Source organism: Monodon monoceros, unplaced genomic scaffold (genome assembly GCF_005190385.1).
Source record: "Monodon monoceros isolate NGI ecotype Baffin Bay Population unplaced genomic scaffold, NGI_Narwhal_1 Super_Scaffold_7, whole genome shotgun sequence".
Taxonomy (NCBI): Eukaryota; Metazoa; Chordata; class Mammalia; order Artiodactyla; family Monodontidae; genus Monodon; species Monodon monoceros.
The window spans coordinates 25,885,051-25,901,947 of NW_021703784.1; the positions used below are offsets into that span (position 1 = coordinate 25,885,051).

Sequence of the window (16,897 nt, forward strand, 5' to 3'; positions counted from 1 at the left end):
CCAGTTCCTATAAAACATATCCAGCTGAGTCCATTCATCCTTAAAGCTTCTGATTGTTTCCCATTCTTTGTTGGTAAACTTTCTTTTCATAATATGAAAAAATTCTGGAATTGAACCACGACCTGTCAATTGAGGAAACAGAATTACCAAAATTATTAGCGCATAAAAGAAAACTATAGTCCAACTTTACTTTTGAATACAGTCACAATAATCCTAAACAAAATATCAGCAAATCAAAATAAGTTGAGAGAAGGGTAGCTTAATAGAACAGTGAAATTCTGTGAATTATTAAATAATTAAGGAGAAAAAACATATGGTTATATATAGATGCTCACCAAAAATTTGATAAAATTTAGCAGCCAAGCTATTATAAATCTTAAATAACTAGGGGAAATTTCCTATATATGAGAAAATAACAGAAATCCAAAACAAGTACTCTTAAAATAGAGCAATAGTATGCTGGGGTTTAAAATTTTGCTTTGCCATTTCACAGGAAAATCAGGGAACAATTTCTTTACTATAATTTTGGGGGAACTGGTAGAAAGCTAAGGAGTGTTCTTTTATCCTAAGTTATTAACATGACTGGAAAGTTAATATACACTTACTTCCTTCACAATAACTGTTTTTAAACATGTTTTCTAATATGACTTTTCCAAATAAAAAAAGATTTTAATTTCTGTTCTATTGGCTCATTTTTTAAAAAAACTCAAGTATATCCTTAGCTCCACTGTTCCATAGACAATAAAATTTTACATAGCATCCTAAAAATAAATAGAGCTCAAAGGATCTGACACCCAGAACTAAGAGCTAAGACACAAATTAAAATATATGGTATGTCTTTCATATTATATTTTTTCAAAATATTATAATTATGTGTTTGTCTATCTTTACTACTAAACAGAAACCTTCTACCATCATTCATTTACTTATTCTACAAGTATGTAGAATGTGTACAAATACTACCAATATGAATTGACCTAATGGTTAAAAACAAATCAGTCATGATTCTTAGCCTCACACAATTACAGCCTAATTGGTCAATCAGAAAGTCTGGCAACAAGGTAGGTGAATCACAAATGTTTACTATATGAATAAATGTACATTAACTATTATGTGGTAAATTACTCCTAAATGCTCTATTGCCCTGTATCCTTAGTTCATGATTGCATTACTTCCAGTAAGCCTCTTGAAAGTAGTCCCTCTGCAGATTCTGTTAACATAGCTTGTCTACTCCGCAACTCCCATTTCTAAAATACTCAACTCCAAAATCTGACATTCCCAACTGGCTGCAACCATAGCTTGTCTGGAAAGAAGAAATATGTCAATTCCCCTACTTAATGCTTTACTGGCATTTAACAACTAACTAACCCCATGAGAATTCAACATTTAGAACGACAACTATATCATTCACTCTAAAAATACCCAAGTGCTCGATGCCAGGAATATCACGATAACCAAAACAGGCATGGATCCTTATGTTCATAGAGAGTTTAAAGTTTCTCCTACAGTAACCAAGTACCTTTTCCATAGTTACTTCAAGGTAGAAAATATTAAAAACGAGCTCTCCCACAAAATTGTCTACAATTCCCCCACCATCCCTACTTCAAAATGGTCAAAACAGTCTCCTCTTGTTTACCTAGGAAATATTTCTAATGACATTCCAGTGATATGTGGTTCTTCACTTCCTTGTTTGTTTTCAAGTTCAACAGACTCATTTAATTAATCTGTCTACTCTTTAGTCCTCTACTATTCGTAAGAAAGGTAACTTTACAATCCATTTTTATTAATCAACTGTTTATTGTTTGTATCTGTTCATATTAATGTTAAAAGGCTATTATTTCCTAAAAGCCCTGCAAAGCTGTAAAGTCATTTCACGCAACAGCACTGAAATATTAAACTGGGACCTTAGGAGTCCCAGGGCAGGGCAGGAGATTCTTACCCTTTTGGGTCTATGAACCCCCTTTGATAGTCTGGTGCTTATTCCTCAAGCCCCTTAAATAAAGACTGTCTTATTAAAATGCAATGTATCACTAGTACATACTGGCTTGACAGATAAAACACTAAAGTAAAGAAGGCAAGCTTGCAAAAGTTATAAAAGTAAATCTGGAGATTTTAAACACTGGGAGCACTATACCTACATAAATTGTAAACTGTTTCCTCTTGAATATATTCCGGTACAAATAGTGTAAATAATAACAATGAGAAGAACAGCTACCTTGGATTTTGGAAGACAGCATTATATATTTTGAGTGGAATTGTAGTTTTAACAGAATACTATCCAAAAAGCCTAAAATTTAAAAAGATATGCCTGTTGTCATCTATAGTGTCATTATGTTTGTTGGTTTCTTCAAGTTATAATTCCATAACCTTCAAGAAACCCCCTGATTTTTACCTAAATATGATGGGGCAATCGAGGAAAAAATTTAAATATTCACACTAATAAAAAAAAACTCATTTAACATAAAAAGCAATCTAGCACAACCACTGGAAAAGAATCATAACTGATCATGTACAGCTTAAAAATATCCGATATAAGTGTGTTTTCATATACTTTTGAGAGCATCATATCCCACAAAATGAGATTGACAGCAACAGAAAAAGATGACTTTGTAAATATTCAGCCAAAGACAACAGCACCACATTGTGGCATTATGGTGAAAATACACAGTGAATGAGTACTCTGTTAAGGACTTAGTTTATCTAGGAAATTGGAATTAAAAAAAAATCAGTAGGAAATACCAGAATAGTACGTTTGCCCCTCAAACTAGCTGAGACAGCACAATTATTAGACACATAAGCTGGCAGAGCCTCCTAATAATACCAACACATATTCATGTCTATTACAATATTCGATTTAATAGACATATAAGAACTTAAGTTAAAAAAAGATAAAGATAAAATAACTGAAAAAACTTACATAGAACCACTAACCAGGTTTAGAAAAGCCAGATCCCTCATCTTATAGCTTAATCTTTAGGGAAAGCAGCACTAGATACTAACTAAGTGTTCTGCAATGATCAACTAACCAAGGTCACAGAGCAACTAGAAAGTTTATTAAACAGAGTAGTAACCTACAACAAAATAATTTATAGAGTTGAGCCTTGAACAAGGCGGGTTTGAACGGTGAGGGTCCATGTCTTCCAAAACTCATGCCCACACAGAAACTAAAAATGCGACCTTATTTGGAAATACAGTCTTTGCAGGTGCAATCAAATTAGGATGGATTAAGGTGGGTCCTATATCCAATGACTGGTGTCCTTATAAGGAGAAACATTTAGACACGAAGAGAGAATACAGGGAAAAAGGCAACATAACAATGAAGGTAGAAAGTAAAGTGATACAGCTACAACTCAAGGAATGCCAAAGATTGCCAGGACACTAGGAAGAAGCAAAGAAGAATTCTTCCCTGGAATCTACAGAGGTAACATGGCCCTGTCAACACTTTGACTTCTGGCCTTCAGAACTGTCAGAGAATAAATTTCTGTTTTTTTAAGACACCAAGTTTTTGGTACTTTGTTAGGAGCCCTAGGAAACTAATACATTCATGCACACAATTTAATTCATTTATACAGACACACTCATATACTCTTAGCTTTAGTGTTATACCCCTGGAGTCAAATGTTCAAATCCTGGCTCTAACACTTCTTTACTATTATTTATTTAACTTCACTATGGCTGTTTCTTAAGCTATAAAATAGGGAAAAAAAGCTGGGTAGTTTAAGAGATAAACATATAAAGGGCCTGGAGCTATTAAGTACCAAATAAATGTTAGCTCTAAGGCTATTGTGGTAGTTGTTTTATATATATATCCTCTTTTGTGAAATGTTTTATCAAGTCTTTGTCCATTCATTAGGTAAGTCTTTTTTTTTAATGTATTTTTTAAAAATTAATTTATTATTTATTTTTGGCTGTGTTGGGTCTTCGTTGCTACGTGCCGGCTTTCTCTAGTTGACGTGCGCGGGCTTCTCATTGCAGTGGCTTCTCTTGTTGCGGAGCGCGGGCTTCAGTAGTTGTGGCATGTGGGCTCTAGAGCACAGGCTCAGTAGTTGTGGCGCACGGGCTTAGTTGCTCCGTGGCATGTGGGATCTTCCTGGACCAGGGCTCGAACCCATGTCCCCTGCATTGGCAGGCGGATTTTTAACCACTGTGCCCATTAGGTGAGTCTCAAGTGGCTTTTCTATCAATACTTACAAGTATTTTAAATATTAACAATATTAACCTCTGTCTGTCTTATTTGCCCCAGTTTGCGAGAAGAGATTTAATATAAAATCAATTACATATGCTAACTTTGCCTGTTCTTCTTATATTTCTAAGTTTAAAAGGCATCCTTCTTTCAGAAATCTGGCCAAATATACAATTCTATTGTGTTCTAGTAATTGTTATTAAAATTTAATTCTAATTAACTCTGTTGTACACTGTGTAACAAGGATCTAATGGCTTTCAGACAATTTTACTCATGAAAAAAAAAGTTGATGGGTTACAATCTTTCTTTTTGTTGGCTCTATAAATTACATCTAATATAGTGTTTCCCAAACGCTAATAGGTCTAACAATCACCTGAGAAATTGTCTGAATATAGAATCCTTGGTTGTATCTAAGAAATTCTAGTTGAAGAGGTCTGGGAGGGTTTCAATGAACCTGCATTTTTTCAAGGAACCTGCATTTTTAACAGGCATCCTGGCTGATTTTAATATCCTGACCACCATTTCAGAAACACCATTCTATACATATAACAGTAATAACTATCACAACAACCTTAGAGCTAACATTTACTTATTAAGTACTTAATAATTCCAGGCACTTTACATGTTTATTCCCAATCTAGCCAATGCTAGTGGTGGTATGACTGTTGAGCCATCAGTATGTAAAACATATACACACAAGTTTTAGGGGAATTAAAGATTTAAATGTTAAAAAAAAAAAGTGCAATTTTAGAACAAAATCTAGGAGACTCTATAACCTACAGTTGGAGTAAATCTTTTACCAACTTATTTTTTTTTTAAATGAGACAGAGTTCAGAATTTATCAAGGAAAAGTTAGATATATTAATTAAATAAAAGACAAAATTCATACGGCAAAAAATACAACCAAATTCAAAAGATAAAGAAATAATAGAGTGGGAAAATAGTTGTAACAGATTTGGTCTATGAAGTGTCAATATCCATAATACATAAAAAGCTTTTATACATGGATTAGAAAAGATTAATAAGCAGTTCACAGAAGAGCAAATTCAAGTAGCTAACAAGCTACCCTAGTGATTAGAGTAATGCACCATTTAATAAATAATCTTTAACCGCTGAATTGAAATATTATGTATAAATACTGGGCACTAACTCTTAACCCTCCTAGCTGTCTATTCTTTTGCTAACACCACACTCTTTTGTTTACAATGCCTAATATAAAAAATTGTAAGGCAAGTTCCCTCTCACTAAACTTTGTATACTCTTCTTAGACATCAGTTCCTTCACAAAAACTTTGAATTCATTTAACCCAGTTCCATGGAATTTTTCAGATTTTGTACTTGCAAATCCTTAAACAGGTATCAATAAAATCTAGTATTGGGAGGTCATATATTATAGAATGCAGTGTCTAAAAATATAGGCTTTGAGGTATGGGTTCAAATCCATGATATTCTACTTTTCAGCTTAGTTGCCTTGGGCAAATGTCTTAACCTACTCCATAAAATAATAACTTACAACTTAGGCTTAAGAGGGTGAAATAAGATAATGCATAGAAGGCATTTAACACAGAGAAGTTGCTCAGTAAATACTAGTTCTATGTTGTGATCCCACTCAAATCCTCTGCAGAGTGGAAAAGACCCATCCTGTAACTTGGAAAGGGGGAAAACTACCTGCCAGTAAAGACCTGGTTTTCCAGCAAGTTCAGAGCACAAAGAGAAGTGTGACTTATTTAAGCTGCTTGCTGGCTGTAAATCTCCAAGTTAAAAAAAAACAAAAAACAAAAAACAACATTTTGCACATCCTGCAAAATGCAGATCCAAAAAGAATGTAGATCAGCTTAGAATGTAGATCACAAACAATAGTGGAATACAGATCTTCCTTGACTTACGATAAGGTTACGTCCCGATAAACGCATTGTTAACTTGAAAATAGTTTAGGTCAAAAATGCATTTAATACCCCTAACCTATGGAACATCACAGCTTAGGCTAGCTTACTTTAAATGTGCTCAGAGCACTTACATTAGCCTACAGGTGGGCAAAATCATCTAACACAAAGACTATTTTATAATAAAGTGTTGAATACCTCATGAAATGTACTGAATACTGTACTGAAAGTGAAAAACAGAATGGTTGTACTAGTTGTTTTACCCTCGTGATTGTGTGGCTGACTGGGAGCTATGGCTCACTGCTGCTGCCCAGCATTATGAGTATGGAATGGCATATGGCTAGCACAGGAAAATGTCAAAATTCAAAATTTAAAGTATGGCTTCTACTGAATTGCTTTTAAACCATCATAAGGTTGAAAAATTTTAAGTTGGACACTATAGACTGTAGCAGCAACAAAGTTGGAAACCGAATCTGATGGATGCAAATGCAGGAGAGAAGAAGCTAGGGAGATAAATGCAGGGTGAGGAAGAAGATTCGAAGGAAGAACTATTTTTAATCACACCTCACTGATGAGAACAGTTTATATTCCAACTAGAATCTGATATGAATATCATTTTTCACTGTAGTTGCATACCCACTTTTTAATTTTTCAACAAATTTTAGGAATATTTTATGTGAAATTGAGAACTCCTATTATTTGTACATTCAATATTTACTGAGCACCTGCTATGTGCTAGACACCCTGCTAAGTACTAGGTATACTGTAGCAAAAACAAAACAAGCATAGCTCCTGAACTTATTTAATGAAGGAGAACAGATAATAATCAAATAACTAAGTTATAATTACAAATGAGAAAGGCCATGAAGGAAAACAAGATCAGGTGGTCAGGAGAGTCCTTTCTGAGGAGGTACTGGTACTGGCTACTTCTCATCCTTCATGTCTAAGGTACTCACGAAAGAGTGGGGAGAAGAACAGGCAGAGCGATCAGCTTTTCTGAAATGACCTGAACAGGAAAAAGTCTACTACATTCAAGGTAATAAAAGATGAGTATGGACAGAAAATAGTGAGCAGAGAGCAGCTAAAAATGCAAATGGAGAGATAAATGAGAATAAGACGATAAAATCATGTTAAAGGGACTGAATTTTATTATGAACCAACCTAAAAGTTTTAAGAAAATTGCTTTAAGGAAATTTTTAAAGACCACTCTAACTCTGTACCAAGAATGTACTGAGAGAGAACAGAAGTGAAGAGGGGGAACCAAACAGGAAGCTATTAAAATAGTGCTATAAATAGTATGGTGGAAAGAGACAACAAATAGGCTCTACCATAGCTACCATATAATATCACCACTTACTTTATACTTACTGTACATAATTTACATAACAACTGTTCAAGAGGAGTAGTTCTATGATACAGTCATTTCAAAGTTATTAAATTAGTATTAAATCTCAAAATATTGAGTCCTTTTGTCCTGCCAATTAATATCCAACAAAGTTTATAACAAAAATGTGAACTTGAAAGTATAAACCTGTGGGGAAAAATATTTTCAGTCTTTTCCCAAATTTTAATAATTTTTATACTGTATCTCTTATTTTGCCTTGTAAACATGGGAACCAAATTGAACAATTCATACTTTTATACTTTATACAATCCTTACTTTTATACTTCTAACTGCAAAAGCCTTTAGTGGTAGATAAAAATTAGAAAATGAAGGAAAAACAACCAATATTTCTCAATTGGGTACAGCAAATTATAAAGATGACCCACAAAACACCCCACCCCACCCCTGACCACAGGGTTGGGATTGTATTGCACTGGCAATTTATCTATACTAGGGCCCCCAATATCTTATAATCCCTCTTCTCTGGATATCCATTAAACAATTATTTACTGAGTGCCAAGTATGCACCAGTTACTTCTGTATAAGTTTCCTCTCTCCATTAAGTAGAGAATAATGTGGTGGTTACAATAGGGTCCTTCTAGCATCTGGCTAGAAGGGAGAAACCCAAAACTTCTTACATCCATCAATATATTCTCTCCTGCCCTGCCATAGCAGCAATGGGAGAACTGGGAGATGGCGGGAAATGATCTGCACCTAGCAGAAATGTCTAATGTGATAAGGAAAGACTCCACAAGTTCCTACATGATGTTTACCTGCAGACAAAACGGGAGTAATAGAACTGAGTCTTACAATATACTCACGATGCCCCCAAAGTCTAACTCCATCTTGAGAGTTGATAATCTAATAACAATGCCCGAAACAAAGTACAATACTTCCCTTGCTCCTATACTGTTTTACCCTCCACCATTTAGCAACTCTTGGAAACTTTCCCTGCTCAATTTCCTCACTTACTCTGATAAGCAGAGCATTTCAAATGAATCGCCAGTGAAGTAAACCAGTGTCTACTTTCCTGAGAAATGATGCTGTGTCCATTAATCTTTCAGACACTAGTGACACAGTAACAATACTAATGGCAACTGGAAAACAGCTCTTCCCCAATGCATTACTGGATATATCAATAGCTTTTTGGCAATGAAACAGCCAAATAGGAAAAGGCCTGGATACTGTGATTAGTCAAACAAGAGCAATGAAAAAAGATGGTGGATAAAAAAAGTCTAATAAAATATAATTAACAGAATCTTCACTTTTTGCTCAATTACCTTCCTATCATTTATTAAGTTTCAATTAGTACTTACTTGTTTATCTGGTATTGACCGTAAGCCAACATTGCCCATTAAGCCAACTGTAATTAAATCTGTGTCTCACAGGCATAATTTCTAAGCAGATATCAAATCAACCTGATGAGCCAACCATTACTGTGTAATTGTACTGACTGCATTCTAAGGAGCAATGGTCTCTCCAATAATTTCTGATTTTTAGGGAAAGGTCACATAAGGACCACAGAAAGCTATGAAGTTTATGGGCTCATTTGCATGCTCACTCTGAATCCTCTGTAACAGTGGTTCGTTGATAAGGTTCACAATAAGCCTTCTATGGCCCTGCCAAAAACCAGATCCTCTCTCAGAAAAATGTACCTGTGCATACAAAATGTAGCAAACAATTTCAGGAGGTTAAAAAAAAAATGACTTGATGCTTATCCAGGGTCAAGAACCCCTGCTATCATTAGTATAGCCTCCTTCTGAACAAAGTTAAGAATAGAGGTTTAATAGATTTATGAGCAGGTCAGAGAAAAAGCTGTTGGTGGGAAAATTCAAAGTTAAGACACTGACAATAAAGATAAGAGAGGAGATTCACAGCAATACTCTGAGGCCTAACTACTGCAGCACAAACTGCTTATTCATTCATTTGACAAATATTTATTGCACATTATTTTGAACTAGGTAGGGTGCCAGACGTGATAGCAGATATAGCTACTATCAGAAGTACCTAACATAGTTCCTGCTCTCATACAGCTTGTAAGGACCAGTGGGAAGAAAATCAACATCCTGAAAAATAATTATAAAATGAAATATATAATCGGAATGAAGGAAATATACTTTATGAGAGCCTAGAACAAAAGAACCTGGCTTAGATTGAAGGTCCACAAAGGATTCCCTAAAGTAAGACTAAAGTGAAAGCTAACCAGTAAATAAGTTACCTATGCAGAAATGGGGGTGGGGGATAAAGTTATTACAAATATTCCATTCCAAGGGAAACATAAGCAAAGATCCTGTGGTAGACACAGTGTGGAGATTAGGGAACTGCACTATGAAATTAGGAAAATGTTGGGTCTCTTATTTTAACAGCTTTCTTCTTATCCTGTTACTTATCTTCTGATAAAAATGATAGTATGCTGTGTCCCACCCACCCCATAATATACGTAAGGCACTTAGGAAAATGCCATGGCACACAGTAAGTGCACACTAATGTTAGTGATGATGAAAGTTATAGAGTAGTTGAGAGAACTTGTGTTCTAGTAAAATTACCTAGGTATAGTCAACACCACAATAAATGTTAGCAGTTCCTACAGCCACCAATTACAAATTTCTAAGGCAAAATATAAACAACTTAAAATATTTTAATAATTGCTTGCTCTTCATTTCCATTTATATAAATGTGCTACAAAGAGCTATATTTAGATACAGTACAAATACATGTTATCTCTACTTAAGGACTACAATATGCTTTACCACTGAGATTATTAGTTTTTAAACAAACCAACAACTAATTGGTTAATTCTGGGAAAGACTTAAATGAAACCAAGTTCTTATAATACATATAATTACTATTTTTTTAATAGAATGATACTCAAAATTGACTCCCTGTTGAGTTCAATTTGATTGAACATCTATTACTTAAACAAAAAATATTGAGCTATGGAAAAACTGTTCTTTAGAAAATTTAACAGTCTTTGAGAAGTTTCAAATTTAGTCTTACTTAACAAGCTGAGGTATAATTCAAAAAGAAAACCTTTGTTTTCACTTTGCCTCTAGGCAAAGTATTATATGAATCCCCAGTAACGAAGGATCTTTTATGTAGAAGTCTGTTAACATTCAAGAAAATATATAGTAAACAAAGGATGTTGGGGCCCTCAAGCCAACAGCCACCCCCAACTGTGCACCCTGAGGGGATTCAGGATGGAGAAAAGCAGGATACTGGCCCTAGACAGTTAAGGTGCATATCAAACGAATAATTTCAGTAAGCCCTAACTCTTGCATCTTCCCATACATAGAAAAGCGCTAAATTCATTAATGAAATATCTGGTTTTCTTTAATTAACAGTAATCTTTTTATGTTCTGACTACCGGGTTTTTGTTGCAAAAAACTCCTATATATCCTGGTTCCTCCCTTATCTCTTTGGAGCAGTCTCTCAGAGCTATTTGAGAGGCTGCTTCCCGGACTTGAGTCCTCAGAAAGTCTGCAGAATAATTCTCAAGTTCTGGGTTGTGCATTTTTTTCAGTCGACAATACCCTGCTCTCTCAGATATACTACCCTTGAGTATGAGCACCTTTTTCCTAAACTTAAATATCTACATCTCCTTGTCTGATATTATTCAACAGGTAAGAACTAAGAGAAGACACTTAATAACTCTTGTACTACAAAAATGCAACATTACCTGGAAAACTAGTCTTCATTATATCAATTCCAACTTGTAGCTCAGACTCCGCAGCAAGTACAGCATAGTCTCCTTGATGAGAGATGTTAAAGTTGAAATTGGGGTAAGGATTCAATGAGTCTTTCGCAAGGACTGGTTTTCCTTTAGCAGTTCTTTGCAAACGAATATTATTCCAAGGTATATTCAATTTCTCTGCAACTAATTTCCTCATCATCAGACGACCAGCCTGTTAATAAAACATCTGTTAAGTATTGATGTCTATACTAAAGATTTAGGTAACACTGCCTATAACATACAAAGTCTATTTTTGTGGTTTCTAAAATATTCATTTCTTAAAGTTTTTAAAAAGTACATAAGTATTAAATACGCTGCTTTAGGATTTAAGAAATGCTTATGAAGACAGACAACTTAAAGTCCCTCTTTAGCAATTCCCTCCCTCCCCTTAACAAGTAACCAACCAATGTTATCAAGTATTCATCCATTCAGTCTTTTCTCTAAGTACCCAAAATATGTTCATTTGCTTTTACTATCTATCCATTTATATGAAATCCTACTATATGTACTATTCTACCATGTATAATCTTTTAAATTTCTAAGTGTTGGGGATTATTTTATGTTTGTATATAACCATCTGGCCTGTGCATTTCATACTATCAAGGTACCACAACTTGACTATTCCCCTATTGTTGGATATTTTAGGCTGGCTCTAGTTTTACTATTATAAAAAAATTCCCCATTGAGCAACCTTGTTGTACTTACATCTTTGTGCATATGTGCATGTATTTCTAGATCATATATACTTAGCACTGGGCTCAACAATTAGCAATGCATGACCTATCTTTTTTCACATATACCCCATCCACTCTCTCCCTCCATTAATTGTTAAGAAAGAAATGGGGCTTCCCTGGTGGCACAGTGGTTGAGAATCTACCTGCCAACGCAGGGGACATGGGTTCGAGCCCTGGTCTGGGAAGATCCCACATGCCACAGAGTAACTAAGCCTGTGTGCCACAAATACTGAGCCGGCGCTCTAGAGTCCACGAGCCACTACTACTGAACCCACATGCCACAACTACTGAAGCCCGCGCACCTAAAGCCTGTGCTCTGCACCAACAGAAGCCACTGCAATGAGAAGCCCGCACACGGTAACTAAGAGTAGCCCCCCCCCCCCCCCCGCAACTAGAGAAAGCCCGTGTGCAGCAACGAAGACCCAACGCGGCCAAAAATAAATAAATAAATTTTAAAAATATATGTATATTTTAAAAAAGAAATGACTAAAATCACACAAAAATACCTAAGGGTATAACAAGGCATATAATATTTTGAAAAATCTTCCAAGTTTTTTTCCCTTCAGTTCTAAACAATGACTTTTAAATACTGCACGACTTTGAATTTCACAATTTCTTACAAATTACAGAAAGTATAAAAATATTCACCAATATACCTTCAAAAATCAATCAGCCCACATTTCAAAAGAAAAAGTGCTTTGACAGAGGAACATTTTCAAAGTAACAGTCTTTGATGGTAATTAGAAGCTGTTTCAAACTGCGCTATATATACACAGAAGTCGTTTTGAAACCCGTTTCCATTTGTTGCTAAAAATACGTAAGTAAAATAATTATATCTAAAGTACTGTTTTCCAAGCTATTTAGTCAGAAAGGTATGCCTAGGACTGCATCCTTCCTTGACTTAAGTTTCCCTGGTAAAGGAGGCTGGACTCTTCCAGTTCCACGGCGTGCAAGGCTAAAAGTAAGTCATACTGTCAATATTTCTTAGGGCCTATCACGTGCAGGAGAATGGATAATGGTAGGATACTTAACAGGCTAAGAATGTGCTATGGGCCCAAGCAAGGAAAAATAAATTTTGATAACTTAAAAATAAGAAAAAAAAAACATTGTGGGGAAAAAGAACTACTTTCTTTTTTCAACACCTATTTTAGGGTTTAGCACGATCTCTATTTTCAATTACAACGGGGGAGGGGCTAATATTTACAGCGGACGAGGCCTCCGAGGAGACTACAAAGACGGTGGAGACCAGGCCGCGCGCACACACGGTAGAGTCAGCAGCACCTACCACTCTCGCCCTGGGGCGGCCACAAACTGGCGCCGACGCTAGCGTGGGAGGGGGGAGTCTCTACAGCCCGGCCCACCATCCCCAACATCTGCTTCCTCGGCCCTCAATACGAAAGACCTGTAGTACCAAAGCTGCCTTAGCGTCGCGTGCAAAGACGAACTGGCCAATGCGCTCCTTCTCCTCGGGCTGGATCGATCGCACCGCGAGCAGCCATTCGGCTCGGCTCGGCAGCCAAGCGCCACAGGAAAAGGCCCAGCGCACGCCCTCCATTGCTGGCACCAAGCAGAATCGCTTAGCGGGGAAAACCATACACTGAAAACCTCACCGCCACCTCGGGCTTGATGGCGCGGACGCTAAAAGTGCCCCACCCACTTCCTCCCGGCGCTCGGGCGGAGGGGGCGGAGCGTCGCGCTACGTCAACTGCACGTTGCTCACCGAGAGCCCTCACTTCCACGCCACCTACTCTGCCACCTCCTCCCCCGGGAGCGGAAGTGGAGACCCTCCTCTGCGCTTTGCGGCAACGCGTGACCGTCACGTGGGGCGGGGCTTCGGAGGCGAGCGAAGGGAGGGACAAAGGCCAAGAGCGTATAGAACGCCACTCACACTTGGAGAAGAGATAACGGGACAGAGGTGCAAGCCAATCGCAATCAGGCCTGTGGAGGCAGAGACTGGGGTGGAGACTTCGGAGACTGCAGTTCCAGGTGGGTGATTTCTGAGCTGTGAGAGAGGAGTGGGATGGTAGCGTCTTATTCCTGGGGACCAGGATCGGCCCCTGTTATCCACAGAGAAGAGAATTTTCTTGGCTTAGGCTGCCAGTGCCGCTCCTTCATGTTCCAGGGCGGGAGAGGTTTCTGTGGCAGGAAGGGGACTGCATGGTGCCCCCAAGAGTTGTGTTTCCCGCGGCCCTGAGTTGCCTTCCTCCCCTGTCCCCTTAGGCCGAAACTCATCTAGACACTCCAACCCTAGCAGCCCTCCCTGAAACCTGCCTTCTAAGGCTGGGGCAAAGACTCTGCATTGCCTCCAGTGCAGGGCGCGGACCCTGCCTGAATCCAAGGCTGCTACCAAGCAGCTAACTGTGTTGAGGCCATAAAGTGACCCAGGTGCGGTTTTTGTGGCTGCCAAGCCTGGGCCAGAGCCCTAGGGAGAAAACTGAGGATTCTGTTGTTGAGGCACCGGTGGGTGGTCCCATTGGTATCAGAGATCTTTGCTCTGAAAGCAACAGAACCAAGTTGCATAATTTCAGGAGCCCTTCATAATTAACTCTGTGCCTTTGCTCAGTTATTTGCTTGTGATCAAAGATCCTTGTGGTTTTGGTCCAGGGAAAAGTTGATCTCTGTAGATGAATTTAAATGCCTAACTTTGTGGTAGATTAAATGCGACACTGGGATTCAGCCGATTCCCTTCTTCCTTTGGCTGCCAGGGAATGTCAACTAAAAGCCAGCAGTAGTAATTAACAGTTACCTGCGGCTTATTTCCATCCTCTTTAAGATAGGTTTTATTCTGTTTTCATCTATATTTGTTTCTGTTAACTTTTCGTGATATCATCATTCCCCTCCAATCATTTGCAAGTAAATGGGATCTTGAACATACACAAACACAAATCCTCAAAGGGCTGTAAAATGAAGTACTGGCTTCATACATCAGTTTAGCTAATACTATGTGTCAGGTGCTATATCTGCTTACAATCTGGCAAAGAAGATAAGACATGTACAAAAAGCTACAGTAAGAGAAAATGTAAAGATATGTAAAGTATAAAGTACTGTTACCCATACCAGCAATGATTTTAAGTCATTTGTCCACTTTTAACTTTATGTATCTAAGCACCATATTAACACTTTTCCATTCTTGTCTTTTTGAACTGACTTTTACAATTTTGGTATATTTACTTTTCTATTTCTAAAAACACTTCTATGTCCATTATATCCCATGCTCGTCTATGCAGTAATTTTTACCGTTGGAGAAACAGATGAGAAAGAGAATTTGTGGAATTATTTAAACTCAGGTTTAGGAACGTATGGTCCACTCTTTTACCTTTCAGCTAAGCTTTGTGTATTCAATCTATAGAGCCTAATAAAGGTAGGTAATGTAGTGGTTATTTGTACTTGTTTTCTCAGAATGTTCTCTTCTCCTCCCATCAGCACATTCCTTGTTCCTCTTTGTCATTCAGGACTCAGCTCAAATGTCATACCAAAGAGGATGTCTCCACAGACATGTATAAAAAGCTCACTCTTCCCACTCCCTATCCCCCAGCCCTGAGCCTAGTATCCTAGCGGACACTCTTTATAGGTTTGTTTAATTCCCTTCCCTATCTACTTTTTAAATTCTTACTTGTCTATCAGGGCTTAGCTCAAGCCTTACTTTTCCTAAAGGACTACTACAGAGTACTTAAAAATATATATATATTGTCTATATAATTAATTTGGCAATTAATCTAGTACTGCCTTATTGGCCTGAATTATTTATATGTGTGTTATCTTGCAAATTAGAATGTAACTGCTCGAGGGGGAGTTCATGTGTACCTTGCCTTTTACAAATAGTATACTTCAGCAAATGTTTTTGATGAACTTTTAGAATAGATTTTACTCTTCATGAGCTAATACTGATATTTATATTCTGTCTACTTCCTTCCCTTTTTTCTTAAGGCAGTATAAAGTGTGCAGTTAATAGCTTGCCTAACTATATTCAGTAAACCCAAAAATGTATTATAGTATTTTTTATTGCATTGGTTAGGGGGAAAAAGGACTAAAGTGATAGCTCAGCAAGCTTGTAGTAGTCATCTTATCAGATCCTGATCTGTGGCTTCTTAGGATTCTGAGAGACTTGTGTTCCAGTTTCAGTTCTATCACCAATTATCTATGTGACTTTGGGTAAATCACATAACCTCTCCCAGGTATCAGTTTCAATGGAAAAGCATCAAATGAGATCATCTCTAAGATTTGGTGATTTTTTTAGGTAATGTTCATTAGCTTTTTATTCTATTGCAAAACCTTGATTTCCCCTTTTCCTTTAATTCCTGTATCTGTTCTATCGCAAAGTTTTATTGGTTCTACTACTAAAATAGAGCTAAAATCTGTTTCCCTCCATCTCCAGTCTCTAGTCTAAACCACCATATTTCTCACCTGAAATACTGATTAGTTTTCTATCTTGCTCAAGAAAGGGAAACATTCTCTTGCTATGTCTGTCCTCCATGCCATAAGCACTCCTGAAACAACCTGTCTTCAGAGCTAAGTCTAGAAGTCCATGCTCTTAATCACAGTGCTATAGGCCTCCTTAATTAGACTGAGAAGGAGATAAGAAACTTGAAAAGTGTTGTGGCACAGAAAAGAATGGGGAACTAGTTAACAGTGTGAATACTTCTGAGAGGTTAATAAGATGAGGGGAGTGAAGTTAGCATTTGACTACAAGATGGTAGGGTGGTGACATTGACATGAGCAATTTTATTTTCATTTTTCTTTGATTAATTATTTTATTAATTTATTTTATTGAAGTATAGTTGATTTATAAAGTTTCAGGTGTACAGCAAAGTGATTCAGTTTTATATATATATATATAACATAATATATATAATATATATAATATATATAAAATATAAAAATATATACTATATATAAATTATATAAATTATATAAATATATATAATATATATAAATTATATAAATATACATAAATTATATATAAATTGTATATATAATATATATA

General features: G+C 36.8%; 2 protein-coding genes across 3 annotated transcripts in view; one reads left to right on the forward strand and one right to left on the reverse strand.

Annotated features, from left to right (window-relative positions):
* Positions 1-13,644, reverse strand: part of AASDHPPT (aminoadipate-semialdehyde dehydrogenase-phosphopantetheinyl transferase) — a 33,516-nt gene extending 19,872 nt beyond the window's left edge. The window contains exons 1-3 of one of the 2 annotated variants that reach the window (XM_029208481.1): positions 13,325-13,644; positions 11,126-11,351; positions 1-122 (exon numbers count right to left, since the gene is read on the reverse strand). In XM_029208481.1, the coding sequence (XP_029064314.1) occupies positions 1-122; positions 11,126-11,351; positions 13,325-13,507 (531 nt within the window). In that variant the 5' untranslated portion in view covers positions 13,508-13,644. Of the gene's footprint in view, positions 123-11,125; positions 11,352-13,315 lie in introns of both variants that reach the window. The other variant, XM_029208480.1, reaches the window with a different exon arrangement.
* Positions 13,480-16,897, forward strand: part of KBTBD3 (kelch repeat and BTB domain containing 3) — a 49,516-nt gene continuing 46,098 nt past the window's right edge. Inside the window, exon 1 of the mRNA XM_029208479.1 lies at positions 13,480-13,899. The gene's annotated coding sequence lies outside the window, so the exon portion shown is untranslated. The remainder of the gene's footprint in view (positions 13,900-16,897) is intronic.